This window comes from Scomber japonicus, chromosome 14 (assembly GCF_027409825.1).
Source record: "Scomber japonicus isolate fScoJap1 chromosome 14, fScoJap1.pri, whole genome shotgun sequence".
Classification (NCBI taxonomy): Eukaryota; Metazoa; Chordata; class Actinopteri; order Scombriformes; family Scombridae; genus Scomber; species Scomber japonicus.
The window spans coordinates 15,883,261-15,909,346 of NC_070591.1; the positions used below are offsets into that span (position 1 = coordinate 15,883,261).

At 39.6% G+C, this 26,086-nt stretch overlaps 1 protein-coding gene across 2 annotated transcripts in view; it reads right to left on the bottom strand.

Moving 5' to 3' along the window:
- Positions 1 to 4,367: 4,367 nt before the first annotated feature.
- pcdh15a (protocadherin-related 15a) overlaps positions 4,368 to 26,086 on the bottom strand; it is a 149,222-nt gene continuing 127,503 nt past the window's right edge. Inside the window, exons 28-39 of one of the 2 annotated variants that reach the window (XM_053333386.1) lie at positions 25,504 to 25,592; positions 24,188 to 24,364; positions 22,011 to 22,229; positions 20,531 to 20,539; positions 19,033 to 19,152; positions 11,489 to 11,513; positions 10,807 to 10,845; positions 10,591 to 10,664; positions 8,076 to 8,190; positions 6,520 to 7,892; positions 5,837 to 6,393; positions 5,028 to 5,068 (exon numbers count right to left, since the gene is read on the bottom strand). In XM_053333386.1, coding sequence (XP_053189361.1) covers positions 5,859 to 6,393; positions 6,520 to 7,892; positions 8,076 to 8,190; positions 10,591 to 10,664; positions 10,807 to 10,845; positions 11,489 to 11,513; positions 19,033 to 19,152; positions 20,531 to 20,539; positions 22,011 to 22,229; positions 24,188 to 24,364; positions 25,504 to 25,592 — 2,775 coding nt within the window. In that variant the 3' untranslated portion in view covers positions 5,028 to 5,068; positions 5,837 to 5,858. Of the gene's footprint in view, positions 5,069 to 5,836; positions 6,394 to 6,519; positions 7,893 to 8,075; positions 8,191 to 10,590; positions 10,665 to 10,806; positions 10,846 to 11,488; positions 11,514 to 19,032; positions 19,153 to 20,530; positions 20,540 to 22,010; positions 22,230 to 24,187; positions 24,365 to 25,503; positions 25,593 to 26,086 lie in introns of both variants that reach the window. The other variant, XM_053333387.1, reaches the window with a different exon arrangement.

Sequence of the window (26,086 nt, forward strand, 5' to 3'; positions counted from 1 at the left end):
TAGCAACTCCTCCTGTGCACACAGGAAATCAAATCTGCATGCTTGTGTTATGGCTTCAGCTATCAAACATCTCTTTACACATTTATGACATGCACTATTTACATGTGATAAAAGTGTAGCTGCCGTATTTTCACACACACTCAGGAGTAAAGATCAAACCAAATAGTAATCTTAATGCTGTGTGACATCAATACAAGATATGGTATATGTGTTCACTGGCAGGGAATCATTAGTCCATAGTGTTACTACATATCAGACTGATCCACCTTATACATACGTATGTAAAAATTAAAATGTGAATCCCAATGTCTATTGAGCTTATGTTCCTATTTTGCATTCACTACGGATATTTTATTACAAGGTGGTTTCATATTGATGCATTTCTGTGAAGTTGCTCTCACTTCTTCTTCCTGTCAAGTTGAATGCTATATCAGTAGTTATGTGGCTTTATTTGCTGCAGCGATACTACATCTTCAGCAAGCCAATGAATTTGTTCACTTGTTAAAGAGGCATCAGACTTATTTGAATGCATGCATGAGCTTGTTGCACTGATTAAACTAAGGACCAGAAACAAGGCCTCAAAAGGCCAATTAGAATAAACAAGCTGTCATGCGCTTGCACAGAGACAGAGCATGACCCTCTACCTTTGTTTAGTGCACACATAGCACTACTAACTATGCGGACTCCCCCCATATATAAATAATCACCCTCCATAACAACCTTTAAAGATTTATGAATCTCTGTGAAGCACAGGAGTATTTGTGTGTCATGATTTACACCCAAAGGACCATTATAGAATTACCGCAGCAGAAAATGACTTCACATAAACACAAACTGTGGCTGAGTTTTGGAGGGTTTATCAATGTATTTAAATGAACCCTGAGGTGAAGATTACATGACACAGGGGCACAGACATACTGTGTACCACTCCTGTGACCAGTTCATAAAACATAATTTCTGTCTGGTTGACTATGAATCAATGATCATGGTACAGTTCACAAATATAAAAGCAATGGATTCTATGATGTATATAGATGTGGGCATTGCAGCTGCCACAGATGTCAACTATTTGTATAAGACGCCACAACCTCAATTTTTTGAGGTTGGTTTGTAATATCTACAAATTCATTCTTGTATATCTGCATTCTTGTTACATCTGTAGCCAGTGAGATCACCAGTGCACATTTTGAAACAAGAGTATATGCTAGCTTCTGTGTACATTGACTCAGCAGTGTTGAAATAACTGCTAACATCAGCATGCTATCATCACAATATAATTAGCAGGTATAATGTTTAACATGCACAGAATGCAAAGTACAGCTGAGGCTGAGAGGAATGTATTTGGTCATAATACACAGTATTGGATAAATGTGGCTTGATGATGGTGCTAGATAAAAATCAGGGGATCACCAAAGTCATTACAATTGATAGTAAGGGGACAGGAATTCAAACCTCAACTTGTTAGATATTGATGATTTTTAGCCTTTCTCTAGATAATTTATAGTCTTTCGATTCCCTGAAGATGAACTCAGCTTTGAAGATGGAAAATATATTTGTACAGCCTTGATATCTGAACAACCAAATTTTAAATTCTATCAGAGCAATGCTGCACTGTCTATGGATGTCTTTAGGAGGAATTGGTAACTAAAGCAAACAGCTGTGGCCAAAATCCTACTGAAATAGATTTCGCCATTTTCCCAAAGTAGGAGCTCTTTCCTTGTGAAAATGTTTTAAACATCAAGTGCTAATGGACCAGTAAGTACCAGAAGTCTTCTTGTCTTGCTTAGTGGCTTGTACAGTTTTGTGCTGGCTGGCTGGAGTTTAAAAGATTGGACTTATGCACCTAAAAAGCAATTTTCCTTTGATAATTCACAGATTTTATCCTTATTGCTTATTCAGTTATAATGTTATATTAGGTTCAGATGTATTATTTAATTCTATCGTATTTCATATTTAATGTACCTGTTCAAGATGTTATGACTGTGTTTTTTTTTTAGATCACTGCTAATTATCACTTTGTTTCTTCCATTATGTTTCTTACAAGAATGCCTTTGCTACATCAGTTAACTGCTACAGTGAACATTAATAGACAATCAACTTTAATATTTTCTGAATGTGTGCAACATTTCACCATATTTAAACTGTCATGTGTTATGAATGTCAAATCCAAATGACAAGAAAACCCTATTTAAGGGAACATTGTATTCTGGGGCCACTCAAGCCTAACATTTATTACAACAGTGATATGTCCAGTCTTAATGCTGTAATTGAATAAAGTATGTGACATGATTAGGGCGATGAGTAAAAAAACAAAAGGGCTTGTCCCATGACACACGGAAATGCTCTGTAGAAATGCTTCCATTATTAGTTGGGCCAGCTTTACTCTAATTCATCATGAGAGTATTCCAAAAACAGATTTATGAAGAGTGTCCTTGTGTTTGAGAAGATGAGGACAGAGATGAATTGCATATGTGCTGCTAATTATTTTTCCTTCTGTTGCTCTTTCTAAAGCACTCTCATTATGAGGCTTTGTTATAAATGCACACATAAATTGCCAAAATGCAGCATGATACTGAGCTGCTTCTGCAGAGTTTGCAGTGCTGTTCTCCTGTCAGCAGTGTTTCTGTGAGAGTGCATGCACAATGGAGCAGGTGGTTCTTTATCGACAGATTTGAGAGACCGTCTTTACTGTGGTAGATGCCAGAATTTATCCACACAAGATGTCACACATTTAACAGTCAAAAAGACACAGCTGACTATTATCTTCATACTTTTCTCTGGTTCTTGTTGCCATGTTTTCCATCGGTGCAGTGCTGAGGTTTGTTTTGATCGTTTAGGACACCGGGTTTGTTGTAGTGGGAACAATATTCCCTCCTGACCTATTTTCTGAACAGATTTTTAAAATTCTTCACTTTGGCATTCAGCTCCTGCTCCTCTCTGAACTTCAGCCTGAAAAGAATGATGTGAACTTGATTGGCATTTTCCCAGTTTGATTGACTGCAGGACACTTTTTGTAATTGTCATGCTGGATGTGTTAGATGTGTCAATCTCCAAGAAACAAATCAAGAGAATGGAGCTTGGGATTTCCTATGCCTTCTGGCCTTTTGGTTACAATCACTGCAATCTTTTTTTTTCTCCTTTTCACAGTTTGTTTTGACAGGTGAGAAAATGGGCTTAAGAAGACTGTCAGTTTCTCAGACTTTCCAACATACTTACCAATGCTTTTCAGAGATCCAGTAGCAATCCATATCCCCATGTTTGGTGATCTGTCATTGCTCCTCTTTGAAGTGAAAGTCCACTGCACAGGAAAGGCCTCATTCTGACAGACCTCACTCTACAGACATTGTATTTTTATGAGCATGCTGCTGAGTTACAGTGCCTACCTTATATTCATTGGCTTTATACAATTTAAGGGTTGTATCTTTATAACCAAACAGATCCACATGTGTTGCACAGTACCTCAATATTTTCAAAACTGTAATATGTTCAATATTGCTAAATTATCCTGATGTTAAGAGGAGAATAAAGTGGCAGGAATACAATTATGCACCACAATACTCATTAAAATAGGTTAGAACTTTATTGTTGACTCTGGTACATTTTTTGGTAGTCCTTTTCCCCAAGTAAGGGCTCCTGATGTGTCAGTTGATAAATTATCACGAAGAGAGTGAATCTGCATCACGTAAAGGGGTTGAAAATACATCTTGTAGATACAAATGTCCATATAAAAAACATTATGATCATACATGTCATGTTTTCACTGTTGAAATACAGTGATGACAGTCATGTGGATACTGTGTCTTTAATGTCATACGTTATATTTTCCATCTCTGATACAAAATAGACAAAAATAATTTCCTATATTTTTCATAAATTTTCAAAAACATTGTCAACTGATCACAACGTAAAATAATCAATGACAATTATATATTTTTTCAAGTAAAATGCTATTATCAAAATAAGTTTCTTTTACTTTATCATAGACTATATAATCACAATTTCTTTATATTTTGACCATAATTTCTCTGTAAATATCTTGAACATCAGAGGGAAATGAATGGCAATCTATTTGTGATGCTCTTCAAGAAAAAAATAATTAAGCTATGAAAGGAAAGAGGACCATCTTCCTGTGTTAAATAAAGAATCAAAATTATAGTCAAACATGGATAACACATAATTTCACATTTGTAGAGGCACTCATTGCCTTACAGCTCTGTGTTCCCATCTGTAATAGCCCTGTCAGTGATTAATGCTTGGTACAAATAAGCTCTAAACAAATTATGCTTCATCAAATCATTCACAACAAATAAAATAAGTGAATTCACCTGTCCATGACAATGATTGGAGCTCCATTTGAGGCACACCATAGTTTTTTATGATAATTTTCTAAACAAAAACAGCATGACAAAGATAGGAAAGTAACAAAAAGGAAATTAATTTTCTGCATGGCCAGTCAGAGTTTCGTCATTGGTATATGCAGGCTGTTCCAGGGTCCCATCCATAACTCCTCCTCGTCTGATAATGTGTGGTCACTGTGGGACTCCAAAGTCTCCCTACTGTCCTTGTGGTTGTCAACAGAAGTCTCTTGCTCCTCATTAACACACGGGCCACTGTTATTTCTGTCAATCAAGGCCTTGGCAATGTTGGTTTTGGACCCAAAACTTTTAAGAACTGTGATGCTGGATCCCAGGGAGCCACAGGAGGATTGGGTGTTAAGGTTAACATCCACATTAGAAGGAACGCATATACCCGTCCCATTTTCCGTGTTGTTTTCTGTGCCTTCAACACTAACTATAGGAGGGGGTTCTTCATGGGTCACCCCCAACTTGTCTAGTTTTTTAAAATGCTTACCCAAGCGGCATGGGGAGCCCACCTTCAAGTTGTTTAGATGGGGTGTCCGCCTGGTTCGGACAATGGTGCCATTCTGGGCGAGGTAGATGTTCCCGTTGATGTTGCTGTGGTTGTTAGGGAGTCGATTCCTCTGGGTCTCTGTGGTGCTCTCCTCTCCAGTGGAGCTAGTCTCATTTTCCCGATCTATCACCAACTTAATTCGCTTTTTTCTCCCAGGCTGGGGGGGAGACAAGGGGTCAATGTCAATATGCAGTTTTTTTTCAGAGAATATGCACAGATTTAACTGAAAAAGAAATATAAAAATGCAATCACACATCCAAAAAGGCAATACAGATAGATGGGCTGTATACTGGTATTGAGATACAGGTATTTAGTGACAATTTTTGTCCATAGAAAAACATGCGCAGGATTTGTGCTTGTTTATTTATGTACTGAGGACATAGTGGGAAAAAATATTCCTTTTTTCAGATCCCATTAATATTACTGACAGCTAATTAACTACGTCTGATCATAAAATGCTGTTTTTAAGATGTATTGTTTAGAGGACTTTTCTTAAAATATTCATAATCAAATTAATTCAACAATTTTGACTAAAACCCATTTTATGATTAAGTATCCTCAGCTGTGTTTAAAATCCAAATGAATGTATGACGAGAAATCCTTTGTTTTTTCTGAGTAAAAAGAGTGATACATTCCCAGAAAGTAATCACTTCAAAATCACAGGAAAAAGTCCTGGCAACATGCATAATCTCACAGCAGAAACAAGAGAATAATACTAAATAGAAAAAGAGGAGGTATAAAAACACACTCATCGAAGAGAAGCATAAGTCAAAGAGACAGAAAAAGTTTTTTTTCAGCAGAAAACCACCAAAGTTTTTCCTTGCTAGGGGGAAATGAGGAAAAGTGAATGTTTGAAAGACTCTGCAGAGGCAAGCAATGCTCTCTTCACTCCCATGCAAGGGTAATTGATTTTATTCAGTCTTACTTCACAGTGACAATATATCTCTCTAGAAGGCAGTTGATCTTCCCTCCTCCTCTGAATCAGCATCTGATGTCGTTCCTCCCAAGTCCCTGAATGCACTGGCTGAAGATTTGTCAGAGGAGAGGGCATCTTCGTCTACTTCAGTGATAGGGGACAGTCCTCCGTATGTCTCTTCAGAGGTATCGCTGAAGCTTCTGATATCAGAGCTGTATGGTAGACCAGTGTAGGGGGTAGATGGCCCGGGGCCTCCAGACGCCACACTGGACCTACTAGATGCTGCTTCATCACTGAGATCACCGGCCGACTCTTTGCTTTCATCTGCAGTCTTAGATTCTTCCTCATCGTCTTCTTCTTCACTTTCCTCTGTGATTGTGTCCGCAGACCTGTGGCTCAGGATGGACTTTGGGGAATGCCGGGTGCCACTAGGGGACTGGGAACCAGCTGAACTCTCTTCGCTGGCCAGGGAACTCTGGTCCGTCATTTGACTGCTTCCAATGCTCTCTGACCCAGATATTGTTCTCTGGCTGGACCCGCGAGACAAAGAACCTTCACTTCCTGACCTTGACTGGGCGTCACTGCCTGTTCCTGTCCCCGACTGGGCGTCACTGCCTGTTCCTGTCCCCAACTGGGCGTCACTGCCTGTTCCTGTCCCCGACTGGGCGTCACTGCCTGTTCCTGTCCCCAACTGGGCCTCACTGCCTGATCCTAACTCAGCCTCACTGCCTGTTCCTGTCCCTGATTCAGCATCACTGAGTTCTTCACTGGATTTCTCAGAGGTCACTGCACTTCCTGATGATGGGGTTTTCTGCGATGACCTTGAGACAGATAAAGAAGCAGCACTGCTAGCGGTGCCGCTGCCACTGCCACTCTCACTCTCACTTGCACTTTCACTTCTTCTGCTACCTTTCCTACTCCCACTTCCACTGCCATTGCCACTACCACTTCCACTGCTTACCTTGCTGGCCTCAGTAGCTGATGATCTCATGGAAGAGTGGGCAGAAGACCCACTTTCTCTAGTGCTCCTTGAGGCCTCTTCCTCCTCAGACTCTTCATCAGAATCTCTTTCTGTTCCTGAACTCTTTTCTGTGGTTGTTTCTTTCTCTGTTGCCGTGCCAGTTCCTGATTCAGTTTCTTTCTCAGATTCTGACTCTTTCTCTGTTTCTGACTCTTTCTCCGTTTCAGACTCTTTCTCTGTACCTGACGACTTCTCTGACTCAGACTCTTTGTCTGACTCTGATTCTTTTTCAGTGCCAGATTCTTTCTCACTGACGGATTCCTTCTCAGTTTCTCCTTCAGATTTGGACTTGCTTTCTTCGTCAGAATCCCCCAGCTCTTCGTCAGGCTCTTCCTCTGAGTCCACAGTGCTTTCGTTTGCATCATCCCTGTCTAAATCTACTTTCAGATAATCTCTGTCAACACTGCTTTTCTCTGAGGCGTCATCATCAGAGCCTCTCTCCTTACTGCTTCCACTTGTACCTGCTTCTGGCTCACTTTCTGTCACACTAATAGACACTTTAGATTTATTTTCATCCTCACTGGCTACTTGTGAGGCCTCCTCATCCCTCTCGCTGCCTGTGGCTGAGCTGCGACTCACACTACTTTGTGATTTCCTCCGGACTTGCAACTTGTTACCCAAGTTGATTTTCTTCAAAACTTTACCAAGTCGGCTGCGGGTATCAGACTTTCTGTCGATTGGTCCCATAGCTGCTGGTCCGTCAGTCAGACTCTCCTGGCTGTCGATCCGGCGGGCTGACATAAGTTTGGCATAATCTTTGTCCTTCCCAGCGCCAAACATCTTGAACATCTTGGCTCTCTTCCATGGAGATGAGCCAGAGGGACCAGCATCAGATGGCTGTTCTCCTCCCTTGCTTGCCGCCAGAAGTTTGCTGAGTTTCATGACAGATTTCAGCTTCTTGGCAGCCTTGGAAGGCTCACCCTCCTCTGCTAGCTCAGCTTGTTCGATTTCATCCCCTGGCGGCATGTCCCTAAATGCAACCCTCTTGGGTGGCCCTTTACCCCGTGCACCACCACGGCCTCTGCCTCTGCCTCTCCCTCGGCCCTAAGACAGTCAGATTTAATTCAGCGACCATTTGCGATGATAAAGCCACAATATTTGAATGTCACAAAGAGTTGATACTGCTGTTGACATAGCAAATTGGACATACAACCTGTTAAGGCAAGACTTAACATTCTTGACACTATCACAGGAAATATAAAATTCACATTTAAGGAAAGGGAATACCTCAGGGCCATGTGGACTGTAGTAATAACCATCATCCTCCATAATCACTTCTCCATATTCATCATACATAGGAGATATCAACCTCCTCCGGCTGCCGTACTGAGGAAGGTCATACCTGAAAAACAGATTCATACAAAACATAAAATATTATAGAATGTTTAGAATTACTTTGGACTATCTTCTCCATTTGCTTATAGTTGAACATGGGAATACAGTTGAAGGCAAACCAGTAAACCATCAGCAACATGATTTAATGATAATTAAAAATGTATATGCCGTAAGATAAAAGCGATGAACAAATGTTTACTAAAAATAAATCACTTCATACCCTTTGTATCATTTTAGGCACCTACTGTCATTTAACATGATGGAGCTTAAGAGTCAGCTCAGAGAAATGAAATGAATCAACTGCTATGGGTACAAGAATGATAGTGAGTATTTGCTCCTGATTTAATGTTACTCAAACACAGACTTATTGTCATCTGCAGTTTTTGTGTGAATGGTACAGATAACTTGTCCAATATATTCAGGCATCAACATCTTTTATGGTGCAGGAACCATCATAAAAGGCCTTCCTTTTTTTTCTTTTTACATTTTTCATTCCTTTTCTTAGATCCTGTTCTAATATATCAGGCTGACCTCATTCATCACTGCATTTAGCCTCTTTTTTGTAGATTAGGCAATATCTTTGATCAGATAGGCAGTAATTACTATGATGATTTGTTGTACTTCCTTGAAATATAATGACAATGAAAAAATGTAAAAATAAATGCAGGGGCCAAAAGAGCTTTTTCAAAACATTTTCCACAGTAGATAAATACAGTGGACTACATATTTGCCAATGTTTGTAAAAAGGCCTAATAAATTACGAGGCAAACACAGGCTGAGATGGGAAACTGCATAGTATTAAGTAATGCCTAAAGGCCCATTAAACACTTCAAATGAAAATCTTGTTGCATAAGTTTTCTCCCATGTGCTGTTTTAATTCCCAAGCATATATACTGTATATTTATTTTGGCTAAATTGGTCCTCAATCAGAGGATTTTTTAAATGCGACTATTAAACCTGTTTAACTTCCGACAAAACAGCAGTAATAACGCTAAGATTTATTTTTTGCCAAATGTCATTAAAATTGAACACAAGGAATTAGAGATTTAAACATTTTGTGTTTTAAAAGGTGTGCAGAACATGACCTGAAGATTGAGCGGAACATTCACAAACAAATCACATTTAAAATAAGAGCTCCCCCATTAGATTAACATTAGAGTGGAGACAGCCTCAGTTAGCATAGATATTACTATTATATTGAAGATGTGAATTATTCTTATTGCTGCACAATGCTGAATTAGTGAGGAGCCTGAAGGAGAGAGGCCAATGGAAATGTGTGTCATCGACAGCTTCTGAGCATGTGAGTGCGGCTCTAAGGACCACGCAGCCTGGTGATTGCTGGATTAAAAGCTTAAGTGCTGTTAACATGTGCCACACAATGCAAACAGAAACAGATCAAAGACATCTGCTCATAGTGATGGTACACTCATTAGCAATAGAAACTTTTACAATGAACTTAGTGACATACCATTAAAATATAATTAAAGCTTGTTGCAAATGAAGGACGGTGTGATTCAGATGCAGCGAGCACCAGCTGAGGTAATTATAGTTTGTGAAAATGACATGTAAGTCAGTGATTAACTGTACAGGTAATTAGAACACTTACATTCGACATGGACAGTTTCAGTTTCTAACATTTGTCAAATTTTCTTTGAGCGATTAAAGTCTACAAGCTGCAAAAGCTGCTCTGTTGCAGCGTAATTCCCTGGAGTTGTGCAAGTCACCTGCCATAGAGTGGGAACATTTAATGAATAACAATTTCTCAGCAGCTGTTGCAGCTTTCAGTTCCATGTTTTTCCTCGTTGCACCATATGGGCAATGTAACAGGCAACAGCCAAAACATCCTCTATCCATTAAGGCATGGGAAAACACTTTCGTACTCTCAGGTGCTCGACTCAAAGCAGCATAATTGATCTCATTTGATGGGTGAAAAGAGGGTAAACACTCGGATGGTGTGCACTCCTGAAGGGGCAGCATAAGTTAAGCTCGTGATTTTATTCTAAACTTCTTTGAAATGCTCTCCACAGCACTTGGAGCTGGATGGCAACGTCATGATAAATAAGTCCTAACTATGTCATTTTTAAACTTTTAATGAACCCCATGGATTTATGTAAGCCTGAGTAAGATCTCCCCCACTTTCCATTTTAATTATTATTCCTTATTATTCTTATTTATTATTCTATCTCACTTATTTTTTCTCTTCTCTATTTTATTGCTCATTCGTCTTCTACTTCAATACTACATGCCATGTCTCAAACACTACCTCAACTTGTCCCTCCCTGTTTTACTGTCTTCTCTTAATGCCTGTATCTTCTGACACCATCAAACTTACTTGTGTTATGTTCCTATGTCTTTTTGTTATGCAAAGAAGAAGAAAAAAAAGACTGACTGAAGGCTGCCTCCTTACCCTTGGTCGTAATTATAGTAGTCCTGTGTGTAGTAGTCCTGGCCTGGGTCAATACCTGACTCCATGGAGAGTTCCTGCATTTCAGAGAGGCAGAGAGAGAAATTACTTACACCTTGATGAAAGACAGAAGGGGAAGAGCAGCAGCAGCATACAGGGTGAGCATACAGCAGAATGACCACAATCCCTGTGAATTAAGGAAAGCAGGAGAATTTCTACCTCAGGTCTCAGAAGAGATGGCCTCAGCAGTTGCTGTTGCTGCCAAAGATTAGTGCAAAAGAGGGATAAGGTAATGGAAGGAAAGGATGGTCAGGAGAGACACAAACATAAGGAAGAGTTCACTCCACACATTTCAGATTTTCAAGTGAGAAAAAGCAGGCTTCTCTTATGTTTACCACTAAGACAATATTACATATCATGGAGGAGCAAGGATTGAAGACAGATGAAACACTGAGGGAAATATGGACAAAGAGTAAACAAAGCGATGGAAAAGTAAGAAATTACAACAAAAAAATAAATAAATAAAAACATCCCATATATGCTGGATGTTCACAGATTATCTGAAGGTGACAAAGTTTAATGTCAAACATTGTCACTTTGTTTTCTGCCTTGATTATGTTTTTTTCCCCCCAACAAAGAGGAAAAACCCATCCAAATGTTTATCTGCTATTTGACAGGAACATTTGAGAATAAAAGAGACATTTGAATAAAACCTTAACTGTAATGTCATTGTCAGAAGTCCTATCTATGGGATCTCATCTTAAACTCATTCAGTGTTTTCTATCAAGTGAATTGTAGATAAGAATAATAGGATATAAGCTGCCTCAAGCTGCCTTGAGAGTGAAAAAGAATGTCTTGGCACAACAATAAGATAAAAACACATCACAACAGGAATGCTTACCTGTCTCCCATAGCCGCCGCGTCTGCTGTGGGCCGCAAAAAGGAGGAAATAAAACAAATAATGAATATGGATTGACAGAAACATTTCTAGTTCTTTTAGATAAATGAAATGTAAAGTCTGTAGGATTGGCATGTCTACATTCTGCTGACCAGTGAAGAAACGGCAGCTTTACTTACTGTGCATTTTGTGTGTTAAATTACAGAGTTGCAGATATTGTTCAGTTTTAGAAGGTGCCTAAGGCCACAATGTTATCACGTTGGCGTGGGCTGATTTTTCTCCCACCCTTATCTCCTCCAAACAGGGCGGAGAAAAAAAACATCATAATATCACAAATATCAAAGAGGCTGGAAAGATTGGAGTTTGAAAAAAGTAAGTGCTTATACAGACATATCTAGAGCATCTATCAACAGATATGAAAAGGACATTGTGATTCAGGGAGGAATTACAGACTCAAAGAAAGTTAACAAAATTGTCTTTGATTATCACATCATAATGCACCATGTCCTTTCAATAGACAGCAATGGTTTTGTTTTGTTATGTTTTTTTGCTGAATTGAAGTAAGTAAATCTTGAGTTTAACACACACATAAAAAAAAACAATTCGGATTTGCTCCTGAGGACAACAATGCATCTGCAGTGCATTCAGTACAAGTCAATGAGAAACGGCGAGTAATGGAGCAGCCCTGCTGAAACCTCCAGGTTCACAAACGTACAACTGTAACCTGTCTAGGACCATAAATAATGACGACTCTCACACTCAGATATATGGCCAAGCAATGATGTGAGCTTCCTCTGGAGAGCTGTAATCTGTTATTATGGGAAGGGACCAGGGACAGGGTAGAGCCATATGGCCACACCTCCCAGGCAAAGTGGATGATGGGAGTGGGAGCTGATGGATGACCTGTTGGCTTGGCTGCTGGCTGCTGCTTCATGCAACATCAAGAATAATGGCCCAGTGGATAGTAGCCACGGGAAGTTTGCACAAGAAGGGGGAAGATGGCTGATAAGGTAATGTTGTGGAAAAATGACACACTCAATCAACACTTAAATAGTCTTGCATATCAAATAAATAAGAGTCAAGTGATCTTGGCTTTATACATTTTACATCTTTTCATTGCATATTATGTAGGAAATATATATATATATATATATATACATATATATATATATATATATATATATACTAGAGTCATTTTTATTCTGCTGCCACAAATACCAGCCAAACAAAATTACCCAGGCCATAATAGAAAGACTCAGTTAAGGGAATAGTTTGACCGTTTGGGAAATATGTTTTTTTTTCCTTCTAGCTCTCGGCAAGAAGGTGAATAAGAGAATTTCCCAAAATGTCAGATGATTTTGTTTTTACAAAAACATAAGTATGTGGTGTAAGAGCAGATGGATGTTTTCAGGCATTTTTTGTGTACATGGTTATTAATTAAAGACCACTTTTCTGAATACCATATGGCTTTTGTTTTGCATTTTCTTTAGCATACAATGTTTGGAATTTCTGAAAATCTCTTGTGGGATTTTCACTAAACAATTCACCTGATTTGCCATTAAGTAAAATCTAACTGATATATATACGTGGTGGTCTGTTTTGATGTGAAAAGACAGCGGTAAATACAAAGTGTGGAAAATAACAGGTTGTTGTGATGCTGAGATGAGAATTCTGTAACATAACTTTGTAATGCATCTTTTAAATTGTGCTTATCTCTCTCTGTCTCTCTCGCTTACTCACTCTTTCACCTTAGTCTAGCAATCTCCCACTCTGCTCTGCTGCAGTGGTCGGTCAGCAGTGATAAATTAGGTGCAGCAGTTATTTGTATGAATTTTCATTCCCTCTTCCCATAATTCATGCCTCTGAACAGGAACGCCTCAAAAGGAACACATGTGACCAAGCGTGCAATTTTGTGTGGTGTAGCTTTTCCTCCATTTTACCAACACAAAACCTCTCTGGTCATTAAATGGCCCATAAATACGGCCAAATGCAATTTATTAAGCAATATACACCCTTGTGTTCTTTCCCTCTCTGTATTATAGCCAATTTCTTTTTTATAATGTATGCCTTCTACAACTTTTCCTTGGAAAAGTGCTAAAGAAAAATAAGTCATTTTCATTATTAAAATTAGTATAACGTTTTCCCTTTCTTCCATTTTTCATGCTACTGTATTGAATTATCAGCCAGGAAATAAAAAGAGTTTGATAACAACAAGTGTAAGATTGGAATATAAAGAATAGCATCCATTAAGGCTTACTGCTCTTTGGGTTGAAAGAAACAGCATGTGATTTGCTAGCCTCTTTACAAAAGAGATTACCCCATGTAGTGAACATGGAATACAGAATTAGCAGGCCTTCGATCTGCCCATCGTGGGGAATGTGTGATGAATCAAACATTGCATTGCTCTGGAAAGAAGGTATGCTTAGACCATTTCCCTGCATGCAGAGTGAAACAAACACATGAAGGGTATATGTGGAGAAAGACAGAGATGAGTGCAAATCAAAAAAAACTGAGCACAGAAAAAAGGGAGGCGAAAGGGGACAGCGGCTGCATTGCAATGAATGTAAAGAAGGTAATAGAATCTCCCGAGAACCACGAGGAAAGATTAACAAGAAGAGGACAAAGATTGGAAAGTATTAGAACTAACTACAAGGGGAGAGGACGAGGGAGAATGAAACACAGACAAATGGGACAGGCAGAAGGTCAGAGCAATAGAAAAGAAAAGGAGAGTATAACTGTATTTGACAGTTCTGTAGGCAGCAGCCCTGGTCAGAGATTGATTGGTTCTGTAATTAGCCTTTTCCAGTGTGCAGCCGAACATCACTATGACTACTTTATCATGCTGGGAGAATCTCTGCAGACATGTGAATAGACAGATCCCTCAGAGGTTGGCTCTCTTCATTCAACATTAGCCTGGGGACCCCTATCCATGTATTTTTATAGCTGACGCTTTGACCAAACATAAGAAGATACATGTTTTTATTTAAAAGTGCCAGGCCCCACATTCATCTCTGTTATATTTAAATAAAGATTTCCTGTAGGTAGGTTTTATTACAATATCCAGTCCAAGGATTGTCTCAGTAAACATGTACATATTAGATATTTGTTTCAGGATCTGAGTATGACAATTTATATCTCACATTCATTCATCATTGTCAGTAGTGTCTTTTACCTAGAAGTACTTTATTTTATGTGGGCTCAAATCACTGCCACAGCTTCCTGAATATGTTTAATCAAGAAATACGTGATCTTCCTTCATGAATACTCTGAAGCTTATTTCACAGAGTTTGTATACCTCTGGGAAATTGTTTTTAACAGTTATGGTAATTTCCCCTCATTTACAAAAACTTTGAACATTATAATTTTTTCTTTTGCCTAATTTGAACTCGGCATCCTAAATTTTCATGCTCCTGTATTTGTGAAGAAGTAAAAGAACAAATGTGAAAATCAGCAAAATGAAGCCAGCAAGGAAACAGACCCCAGGGTTGTAGGATTTACAAAATTTTGGTGTTTAGCATAATTTATTCAAAGCGGTTTGGGTTTTGTTAATATTAACTGAGGTAAGATACTTACAACATGACGAACTGACTAATCTGTGAACTGAACTGAAAACTGCACCACTATCATAGACTTACTTGCAATTCAAGTAATTAAAACATGCAGTTAAACTGAGCACAACTGACATGCAAGCCTGTTTTATGCTCTAATGCAAGCCCATAAGCATATAGCACAGTCAATGTGGCAGAGCTGAGTACATTTTGGCAGGTGGCACTAAAATACGAGTATCAAGTAAAAAAAGCATTGCGTTTCTGAAAAACCCACACAGTCAAAATTCTTTGACTTGGCTGAAGCTTATATACAGTACTACGAACAGTGCAAAAAACATAAAAAGTCTTTAAAAACAGCAGACCAACAGACATGAAATGTATAAATGTAAATAATAAATATATGGAGAGAGAAAGAGTCAGAACACTGTGGACTGAGAGGAAAATTGTTCATCAGTGTTTGGGCTGTTCGAGTTCAATTGCCCTGCTTGCTGAACCTCTACTGTCATATTTGGTTGACTCGTCCCATTTTCAGCACAGTTCATACTTGCTGAGTTGGTTTGGACTGTAGAGCTAGAATTGGTTGGCTTTGGCGTGCTCTGCTCATCAAGGAGATCAGAGCTTTTCACTTTGTCAGTACCTTCTGATCCCTCAGTCACTTGTGGTTGCTTGTTAAACTTGGGCACCTTGCTATTTTTGTCTACTTGGCTGTACAGGTTGGCAACAGACCTCTCTATGTCAGCTAAATTCTGGATGTTTTTCAGGATCCCCCTGAGCTCCTTCCTTCCAACTTCATTTTGTGATGGGGGAAGAGGAGGGGGATGTTTCCGTTCTGAAACAGGGCGAAGGGATGACACGGACGGCAAAGAAGTTGGAACAAACTGGACGATTGGGCGTGACTGATCGGTCGCTGGTGAGGGAGGGGGAGGAAGAGGTGGTGGAGGTGGAGGAGGAGCCAGTTTTTTGATGGGAGGAGCAGAGGGTGGCGTGGTAGATTGAGGTTTACTAAGGTAAGAGGGTGAGGGTGGAGAGGGAGGAGCACTAGATGGAGGAGAAGTGGATAGGGAAGGTGAGTGTGGCTGCTGTGGAGGAGGAGGCGGTGGGTTTTCTGGTGGGTCTGGAATAATCTCAACAGTGATCTGACATGGTTGCACTGTCATGTAGCTGGAGATGCTGGAGCTGAACTTCCTGAGGACAGGCGGAGTCGGTTTCTGGGTCGGCAAGGGCCATGATTCCTCTCCCTGAGTAATGATGATGCTCGGGGGCAAATCACTGCCCACACTGGGGCTGTAGGGGTAATCCATGATGGAGAAAAGGGCTTCTGAGGTCAGCTCCAGAACGTCAGTGCCATCTCTATCCCTGACAAGAATCGGGGAGAGGGAGCCTTGGGAGTCTATGTTTTGCCTGAGGGTTTGTTCCTGAAGGGCCTGTTGTTCAAACTGCCTAGCCTGCTCACGAACTGACAACTTAGTGTCTGCGCTGTCACTCAGGCGGAGCGTGGCAGAACTCTCCGGCCTTAGTCTGCCTCTCATGGCTGCTTGGAATATCTGCTGCTCCCAATCGGCTGGGTCCATAAGGGACTGCCTTCTTGACATATCGTAACCATGCAGCCCTCTTTCAGTGCGGGCAGCATTGAAGGAGACACACCCTGACCCTTCTGAGTGTGAAGAAGAAAAGGAGAACCGCTTTTCAGAAGGGCCCTTCCTCCCTCTATAGACATCAGGACTGCAGAGGGGACTGGTGTCATCGTAGACAGGGTTGTGGGTGGTGAGTGGGTTGTAATCAGACAGGAAAGTCACGTTGCTCCCTGACTTGGGCAAGTTGACATGCAGTGTTCCGTTGCTGCGGGCTGCAATGGCGCGACAGGCAAAGGTGCTAAGAATCCTCTGGTGGTCACCCTCCTCAATGACAGACTTTTTAGCCCTGTCCCAGTAAAGGTGGAGGTGAAGAAGAAAAAAGACTTGAAACAGGTGAAAATTTATGGTTTAAGGGCAAGCGAAGCAAAGTAAAAAGGGTGAGGTAAAAGCAAAAGCACTGATTTGTTTCTGCATCTTAACTGAGAATCACTTAGTATCATGACTATCTCTCAGATTTTTATGAGTAGATTAAACAAAACAATCGGCTGATTGATTTAAGTAGCTAAATACTGAATATGGTCCAGTATTCAACTTTACACCATGTGCTAAAGCATTAATTCAAATGTGATGTAAATTAATATTGAAATTGTGAAATGATTATGCTCAGAGTAAATCCTGAGCTGTACTCCAAAGCTACAGTACGATAACCTATATCAACCCATACTGGGATGCTTTAAGGGATGCTTTCAGTCACAACACTAAGAGATGTGAGGGTAAGGATGGTCGAACACAAAAAAGAAGACAGATTGTCTAATGGGAAGGGAGAGAGCAGACAACTACAGCGGTATCTACTGAAGTGCAGTGTGTCTTAACAAAGGGAGCGTCACTTTTTTCTGACCACATAGGGGTACAAGGATTTCACTGCCGTTTCAATATTGCGTCTGCTGAACTACAAACCTGCTACCACAATACCAAGGCCAATTAACACAACAGATAAATCAAAATTAGACCATCTTAATAAAGGTTTAGTAAATGCCCAGCAAAAGCTAAAAGCAAGAGGGGTAACGAGGGTGCTGCTCATGTGCTATATTTACAGATAATATTGATCTTATTCATGGCTCTTGCACAACATGTATTTTGGGATTACTTACTGCAGTCTGAATCCAGAGAGAGAGAGGAATAGAAATGATGGAGAGGACAGAAACACAGACAGATGGTAAGAAGACTACAACATAAATGTGAGAGGTTTTTACTAAAAATGAAGGCATGGATGAAGTGTAAGCACAGGGGTACACCATGTTTTTGCATTATGAGGATAAATACTGCACAGTTTTATTTGATGTGTGCGTCTGAGAGTATGCACACACACACAAAAAGCACGGACACTCTTTCGAGCACGTAAGCACTACACCTTTCTGCTAACAAAAACTTTTCACACATGGAGTTTAAATGTGTTTTAAAGTGGTTGTTTATAGGACCACCTCCTGTTGTTCCTAGTACAGGCTAGAAAATAACTTCCAAATAAACAACACTCAATTCCCACGAGAGCATTTCTCCTGCTACAGAATCAAAAGCTTCTGCTTGTTGAATGTTAGTCAACATCTGTTGTCAACATTGCAAAAGCTCTTTACAGCTTACCATTAAAATTTCCATTTTCTTTTTTTCCCCCAACGGCAATTGTAATGTTAGTGGCATTATTGCTTTAAAATGCTGTAAATCAAAATTACTAAACCAGCAGGGCTGCAGTTTCACTTCAACCTCATTTAATCCGAAAGCATTAACATTTCATTGCACATTTAGAGTAGCATTTAAAATGAAAGGTGATATCTGACTGTGCCAAAGCAAAACATTCTGGACATATAGGGAAGCTCATGAAGCATTTAGTGTAGGTATTAATCAAGTAAATGTTTAAAGTGATTAATTGTAAAATCAGTTATAAAGCACAGGCCAGATTCTCTACTTGTTTCTATGTCCATTATACTATGGCATCTGTTATGAACTTCAACTCTTACCTTGAGAGAGGCTCTTGCAAAAATGCATACGCAGTCAAATTAGAAACACATACATAAGCTAAAGTCTAATCACCAGCTGTGCTGCAGTGCACAGTGTGGTTTGCAGGCATCTAAAGTGGACCATTGTTAGAAAGCCCAAGAGCATAGAGATGCATTGATGCAGTTACTAATATGTCTAAAGCAGCGGGCAGATATTCTATGCAGAGTTGCCAGTGGTCATTTTAGGACAAAGCATAGATGTGATTTTGAATCTGACACAGCTGTTAGTGTAGGGGAGCAGTAGTACTAGAATTAGTTTGGATTTGATATCCAAAGAAAAGAACCAGCAGAATGTGATACAGTACCTGCTCACCATGGGAAAAGGTGGGATAGATGGATGGGGAAAAAGATAATAAGGGTCAAGGTTGACTCACATGCTGCTGTCACCGAGCTCTTCATAGAGGTTAGCACCAGGAGCACTGGCCGGAGCTGCTTTTCCTCCGGGTGGTAAAGCCATCTGAATCCTGGCAGTTTTGGCACACTCTGCCTGTCGCCTGTGCAAAGTGTCATCAGTTACAGTCACCCAGATAAATGTTTCTAGTCCACATGCAAATATCTATGACACAACACACTTCATACACAAATCTAAAAGTATAATCAACCCAAAATAACAACAATTAACTCCTTTCTAGTATTAGCATGGATAAAAAGTGAGGAGCCAGTCACACCATTTATGTGTGAAGTCTCTACCAGGAATTAAGCATGTGTTTTCAAAAGGAATTTTGTCAGAAACAAGCAACTCCCGGTCACTGGTGGTAAAACTAAGACACAACATTGTTCAGTCATAAAGTCATAAGTAAAACGACTTTAGAGAAAGTATAAGAAAGACTAGCTTACTTTTTTTTTCTTGTTTTGATTAATTTCTGTATGTAAAGCATCCTTGGGTCTGTGAAAGGTGCTATATAAATAAAACCTATTATAATAATTGTTATTAGAATAGTGATACAAAGTACAGACAGCATCTGTTTTTTATTATTATGTAAACAGCATTATGTAAAGGCAAACTTTCAGCAATAAGCACTAATAATATATTTTAACTCTAAACTAACTCACTAACTAATTAATGATGTTCCAACTCCTTACAGCTGACTGTTTACTTGGAAAGGTGCATGGATCTGCAGGAGTTGAGAGACTGGCAGTACTAGTAATTGTTTAACACTACAGGGCATTTGATTTAGTATTTAAACATAGTATCATAACATAGTATTAAAATGATAGCTTAAGACAAAACCAAAAACACCTGTAATTATGTGTTTAACATTATTGATTAATATTCCAGGTGAGCCAAGTCCAAGTGATGCAAAGTATGTTACCAAAGAACTAATGTTGTGATTGTAGATCTTAATTTAAACTATACTTTTTACAGTCACTTTCTTCATGATTATACTTTTTTGAACCAGTAACTTTCTTCAGTATTATACTTTGTCGAACTCGTAGTCTAACATTTATGCACAAGCGGTTTATGCGTAGGTTGCTGAGACTGATGAGGATAAGATCAAGGGTTTGCATCAGACTGAGGAGTGCAGTGTTAGAGTTGAGTGAGAAGATAATTAGTCCAGAACTATGTTGACTTTGGGTTGATTTTTCTTTGAATTTTGAGAGATTTTCCACAAGAACTAGAACTGTTTGGCATAATTTAACATTGATTCAGTAACGTACAAGATGAATAAGCGTTGCTTTATGTCATAATACAGCAGACATTTCAAAAGGGTGGCATTAGTTAGCATGCATTTTGTTCATCAACTTCACACATTCAACTAATTTTTAAATAACTAATGAATAATGAGGATGAGAGAAACTGATCTTCGCACACATACTTCAAGCAATGAAAGAGCGAACACTTGTAAAACATGAAAAAGAATAATTACTTACTCTTTGAACCTGATAAGTTTTGATGCAAGGAGGAGAGAGAGAGATGGGGGACAAAAAAGATGTATAATTATATCATTTGGCAAGATGGTAACCTCATACAACATTAATGAGAGGACATATTTAATGTTGGGAGGTCCTTTGGCAAACTTTAAAGTTTATTGATAACTGGGAGTTCCTTTTAAAACACAAACACACATAAGGTAAGAAAATCCTGACTCAGACAACAGAAGATCTTTGCATAACATATTATGTTCACCAATTTACCATAAAATAGGAGAAAACTTTCTGTATGTTCTCTCCAATTTCTATGCAAAGTAGGAGGCACTCAAGCCTCCAGCAGTGACTGCAGGGCTACATGCAAAAGTAGCCATTGCTTTTTTCTTAAGTGAATCTTCCATGTTTCATATTGCCATTACTTATTCACAACAATATTCAATTATTCCACATGAATAAACAGATTCATATTTTAAATATTATATTCATTCCCAAATTTAGGAGAGAATGAATTATGTTGACACATAAAAATGAGAACATGATTTCCAAAATCATTTAATTTTACCAAAGTAATGTAATGCCACCAACAAAGCACCATCTGCTATGACAGTTTGTGTGTTAGGTGTAATGTCACCATCGGCAGCTTTCTGCTGTGTGCTCAGCCTGTGCATTTGCAACCACTCCACCCATCTGCCATGGATAAACATTCCCAAACATGACTGCTCATGGAACACTTGCAGCATATCAACGATTAGTTGAAAGAAGAATTTTACTTCTGTTGACCAAGAGTTCAATTGGTTTACCAATCTGAATGATGCAGTAAACAAAGGCATCACATTTTTGCAAACCCCAGTGTGTGCATGTGAATGACAGAGATAGAGTGAACCAGACAGAGAGAGCACTGTTTATTGTGTATGTGTTGGGCAGAGATGATTAAGTAGCGTGAAGACGCACTGTGACGGTCACAATTGGCTGTAGATATTTGTCACAAATGAGTGTTAATTAATCTGCTTTCACAGAGCATGAGCAGGGAGATTAGCCCAGCAGAGTGCGCAGTCAGCATGCCTGATGAGAGAGAGAGAGAGAGAGAGAGAGAGAGGAAGAGATAGAGAGGAAGGGAGAGATGCACACACACACACACATACACACACAAAAGGCAGCAACCAAGCAAGAGGGGCTCTCGCCTTATCTTAAATACTTGACAAATACACTTTTCATCAATGCTGCTTGTGGTTTTGCAGGCTCTATTTTAACAGGCCTCTACTCTACAGGATGTCAACAATGGTTTACATTCCAACAGTAAAATATCTGATTTGTCTGTGAGTAGTAAATGATTTAGCTAAAACCAGGAGTGTAACTCGGTATCTCCCAAAATGATGGTCGACTTAATTAAAATGCATTTCCCTCTTAATTTCCTGACAGACCAGTTAAGGATGATTAATTGATTACAGAAGCCGGTGATTATTACTGAGGTGAGAGTACTCACTGTTTGTAGGTGACCATGACAATGAGGATGGCAGGTATGCAGCAGAGGATGATGATGATGGCCAGGGCAAGGAGAGCTCCCTCTGTGTAGCCCACAGCCTGGGCGGCCTTCTTTACGCTGGCCACGATGTCTGGCGAGCGGATCTCGAGAATGCGGCCACCCTCGCCAAGGTGCGGCTGAAACTCTTTGTTGATTTCCAGGACATTCCCATCGAGAAATCTGGGATTGACAAAACCGAAGATAGAGGAAGAAGCATAGTGGCTAAGTTCATAAACTCCCGAACATAATGTTTTTGTTGAAGTACTGTATGCCATTTTCTGAGGGTCAAATATTTCATAGTTAGTGGCATCTGGTAATTTAGATCAGTACATTATGAACATTGATAAAAACAGCTGTAGACCTGCATTCTTATGAAAGAAATACATTTATTAAAGCACTGAAATCATTTCTCAAAAGAAGAATTAATAAAAAGAAATAAAAAACTTGGTTTGAGCTTCCTTAAATATAATGATTTACATCTACAATGTTTAAATTAGAGATCTGTGGCACATTATCATCAATATTATATAGTATACAGTATGCTAAAATACAATATTATACTAAAGCAATCCACCCATTCATGTGCCAGAGTTTCCTAGCAATAACCATTTGTTACAGAGTGGCTCTCAAATTCTGCAGTGCAAAGGAGTGAGCCCACTGCCACATCCAATCACTGTCGTTTTTGTTTTTCCATAGGTGAATAAATGAGTGCATATGAAGGTTATTAACTGGCCTCACTGGCAATCTATCCACTAGAGAGCTCAAATGGTAGTGAGTGCTTGTGTCAAGGTGGCATAAGGACACTCTATAATGCAAGCATCCCCTCACTAGGTTGTCTTTCTCTTTCCCCTCCTGTTATCTGTGACGGCAAAGTCGTAGATATATACCATGCAATTACCCCACAACATTGTCAGACATGCAATGCATAAATAAAAAGCCTCTCTCTTCAAGTCTAAATGACTTTCCTGACAGTATCTGCATCTAAGGAAGTGGTTTCTTATTAAAGCAGGGATGGAGCAAACCTCTTTTGAAATTAGCTTGGGTCTCTCAAAAGCTGCCACTTGTGATAAGGGGCTATGGTCACTAGTTTTGTTTAAAAATAAAAGAACCTTTTTTATGATTCAAGTGCCGCCCCCTGTAACCCAATCCTCTCGATCCACTTTAAAGAGGTTATAGTGCTACTCTGATGGTTAAGGACACAGAGGTTATGTTTATAGATTAATTCAGAACACATAGAGACCACCACACCACTGGATGTCATTTGTGAGGAAGATTTTCAAATGAACTGAAAGTGTCACAATGTCTGGTAATAAACTGGTAGTAACCAGATATGGAGAAACAATGAAAGAAGATGGTGTCAGCTAACTCAATATAAGGTAAGGAAGAAAAAAAGGAGAGCAAATTGGTAGAGTGAATGGGACAGCTCAGAAAGGGCTTGCTCGCTATTGATTGGCAACTCTCATGCTCTGATGTAGTGGGCTTTTTAAGATTGGTGTCTGAACGGTCTGACAGAAGGGCTAAAAAACATGAAAAAGCTGAGTGCAAGATTGCTCTCAGGTGCTAGCCGAGATATTTTTTCTTCTGACGGGATGAAAAATGTCTTGTAAACACTTTTCTGTGCTGCTTTAATAGCACGTGAACATGCCCTCGCAGTGTGTTACTACATCATCTTAGGCAGACCAAGGGCACACAGGAATTGTCTCTCTATATCCTCAAAGAAAGGAATAAAATGCATTGCAGGCATATCTTCAGGCTCTTGGAATAACCTTTGAGACACTTGTATGAAAGGTTGATAGACTGATTGAAATACACCCTACACCACTCTTACTTTGTCCTTCCCTAACCTCACCTCCTCCTTTTCTCCCACATATCTGCCCCTTTCTCCTGACATATGGCAGATTTGGTGCACCTGCAGGATAATCAAAGCCTTATGAAAAAAGTTGAAGTAGTGAAAAAGTGGAGACACAGTAGAAAAGAAAGCCAAGGGGAGCCTGAGACAGAGATACTTGCTGACTCACTATATGGAGTGAGGGTGAAGAGAGACTATAGGAAAAAAATTCAGCACAGTGGGGACATTAGCACATCAATTTAGATCAAATGTCGGACTGTACTTCTTGTAATAAAATTCACCCACTCACTTGAAGAGCTCCTGGCGTGAAATGGCTCTGTTCGTGAGCGGGTCGATGGCGTACACCATCAGGTCCGTCTTACTGTAGTCCTCTAGCTCATAGCCATCGCCATGGCGACGTGGCCCGATGGCCTCTACAATTACCTTGGCCCCTGGAATCTGGTCCTGGACATGTTTCTCCAGAATTCTGAAACCAACACAAAACCACAAGTCAGACTTTTATAATGAAAGCATTTAATATCCAGACTTTGTCCAAAGACCAGTGAACCATTTTTGGCACCTCTGGGGCTGAAGCAATATAAGAGCCACCAATCTTAAGTACTGCACTCTGGCAATGATTGTCCCATTGGGCAGCATTTTGCTTCTCACTGGGCTCTTGGCAAAGCAAGGCCCTGATAATCCTTTTCAGGCAGGGAGAAATCCACACCTCAAATTATAGCCAATAAAGGAAAGCTTTACCGTCTGCCTTTGCCAAAGCGGATAAACAGTTTGAGCACTCAGGTAAAATGACCCTGGATCATCACCAGCACTGTGCAAAATCACACAACTCTCAAATGACATCACTGCAAAGAGCTTAGCATGACTAATGTGTGTATTTCTCAGCCTAAGGAGCAGTATCACTTGTATGGGAGAGACACAGCAAGCTCTTGAAAAACAACTATTAACACCCATTTGCCTTTCAGATTTACTAATTACACTAAACTCTATGTTCCAAGAGGTACAAAAAGATGGTCTCATGAATCTCTATCATTAATTAATTTGGAATGGAACAGCAGACTCTTGAGGATAGACTCAACTGTCTCACTGACTAAACTGTGCTTATAATGGATTGATTAATGATTAGTGAAAAACAAAATACAAGTTTCACAAAATCAATTAGGCCATGGTTATTTTCAGCCGTTATTTGGCACAGGTGTGTCATAAACATCACTCCAGTAATTCAAAAACAATTTTATATGCAAATGAAGGTACCACGTAGAACCATGTTCAATTTGTATCAAAGTGGGTAAAGCACAGCACAAAAAGAGACAATTACTTCCCAGTGTCAATTCTACCAAATAAATCAATTAACAAAAGGAATACTAGAGGGCAAGCAAATGTACCAGAAAACAATATGCTGCATGGACAGGAGCAGTAGAAGAAATGTTGTGATGTCAATTTGGTGACAGATGAATATTTTCTGTCTATTTCACTTTGTAATTACACAGTAGCTTGTCTGATAAAACAAAAATGTACTCCTTACATGATGGATACACTGATATTGGTTTATTCTCATTTAAAAGCAATATAACTTTAATATTCAAACAATGTTAAATGTCGCCTTACCTAATGAGCTCCTCCCTTTTCTCTTCAACTAAAGTAGGCGGGACAGTAGACACAACAACTTGCATGTCCAATGCATTGACCACAGAAACCTGTGAGCCCATGAGAGACAAAGAAAGAAACAAAAAGACTAAAGGTGAAACAGACAGCAGAAATTACAGATAGATTGTGATTAGGCCAGTTGACCACATGTGTCCGAATGTGAGTTTGGTTGACTCATTCAAATCCTTTTTTTCGGTGGACCAAATGAGACTTCCTAATTGGCTGCTTGTATTGGTGCCATGCGGCAAACTTAACAGGACTTAATTCTGATGCCACAGTTAAGTGCAACAGCCTCTGTGCTCTGAAGCCAAATCTCCCGTGCAGCTCCTGTGAAATTAGGTTTCCCCTTGAAAATAAACGAGCACCATGGTTAAGCACTCGCTGCTCTCTGATATGCAGGCAATGTCCCAGACCCTTCTTCTGTCTCATTAGAGGCTTTTTAGTCAGACATATTTCACTGAAATGAAAAATAAGCCTGCCCATAGTCAGGAGAGATAAGCATTGAATTGGGGGTAAAGCTGAGCTCAATCACAGCGGGTGCGTG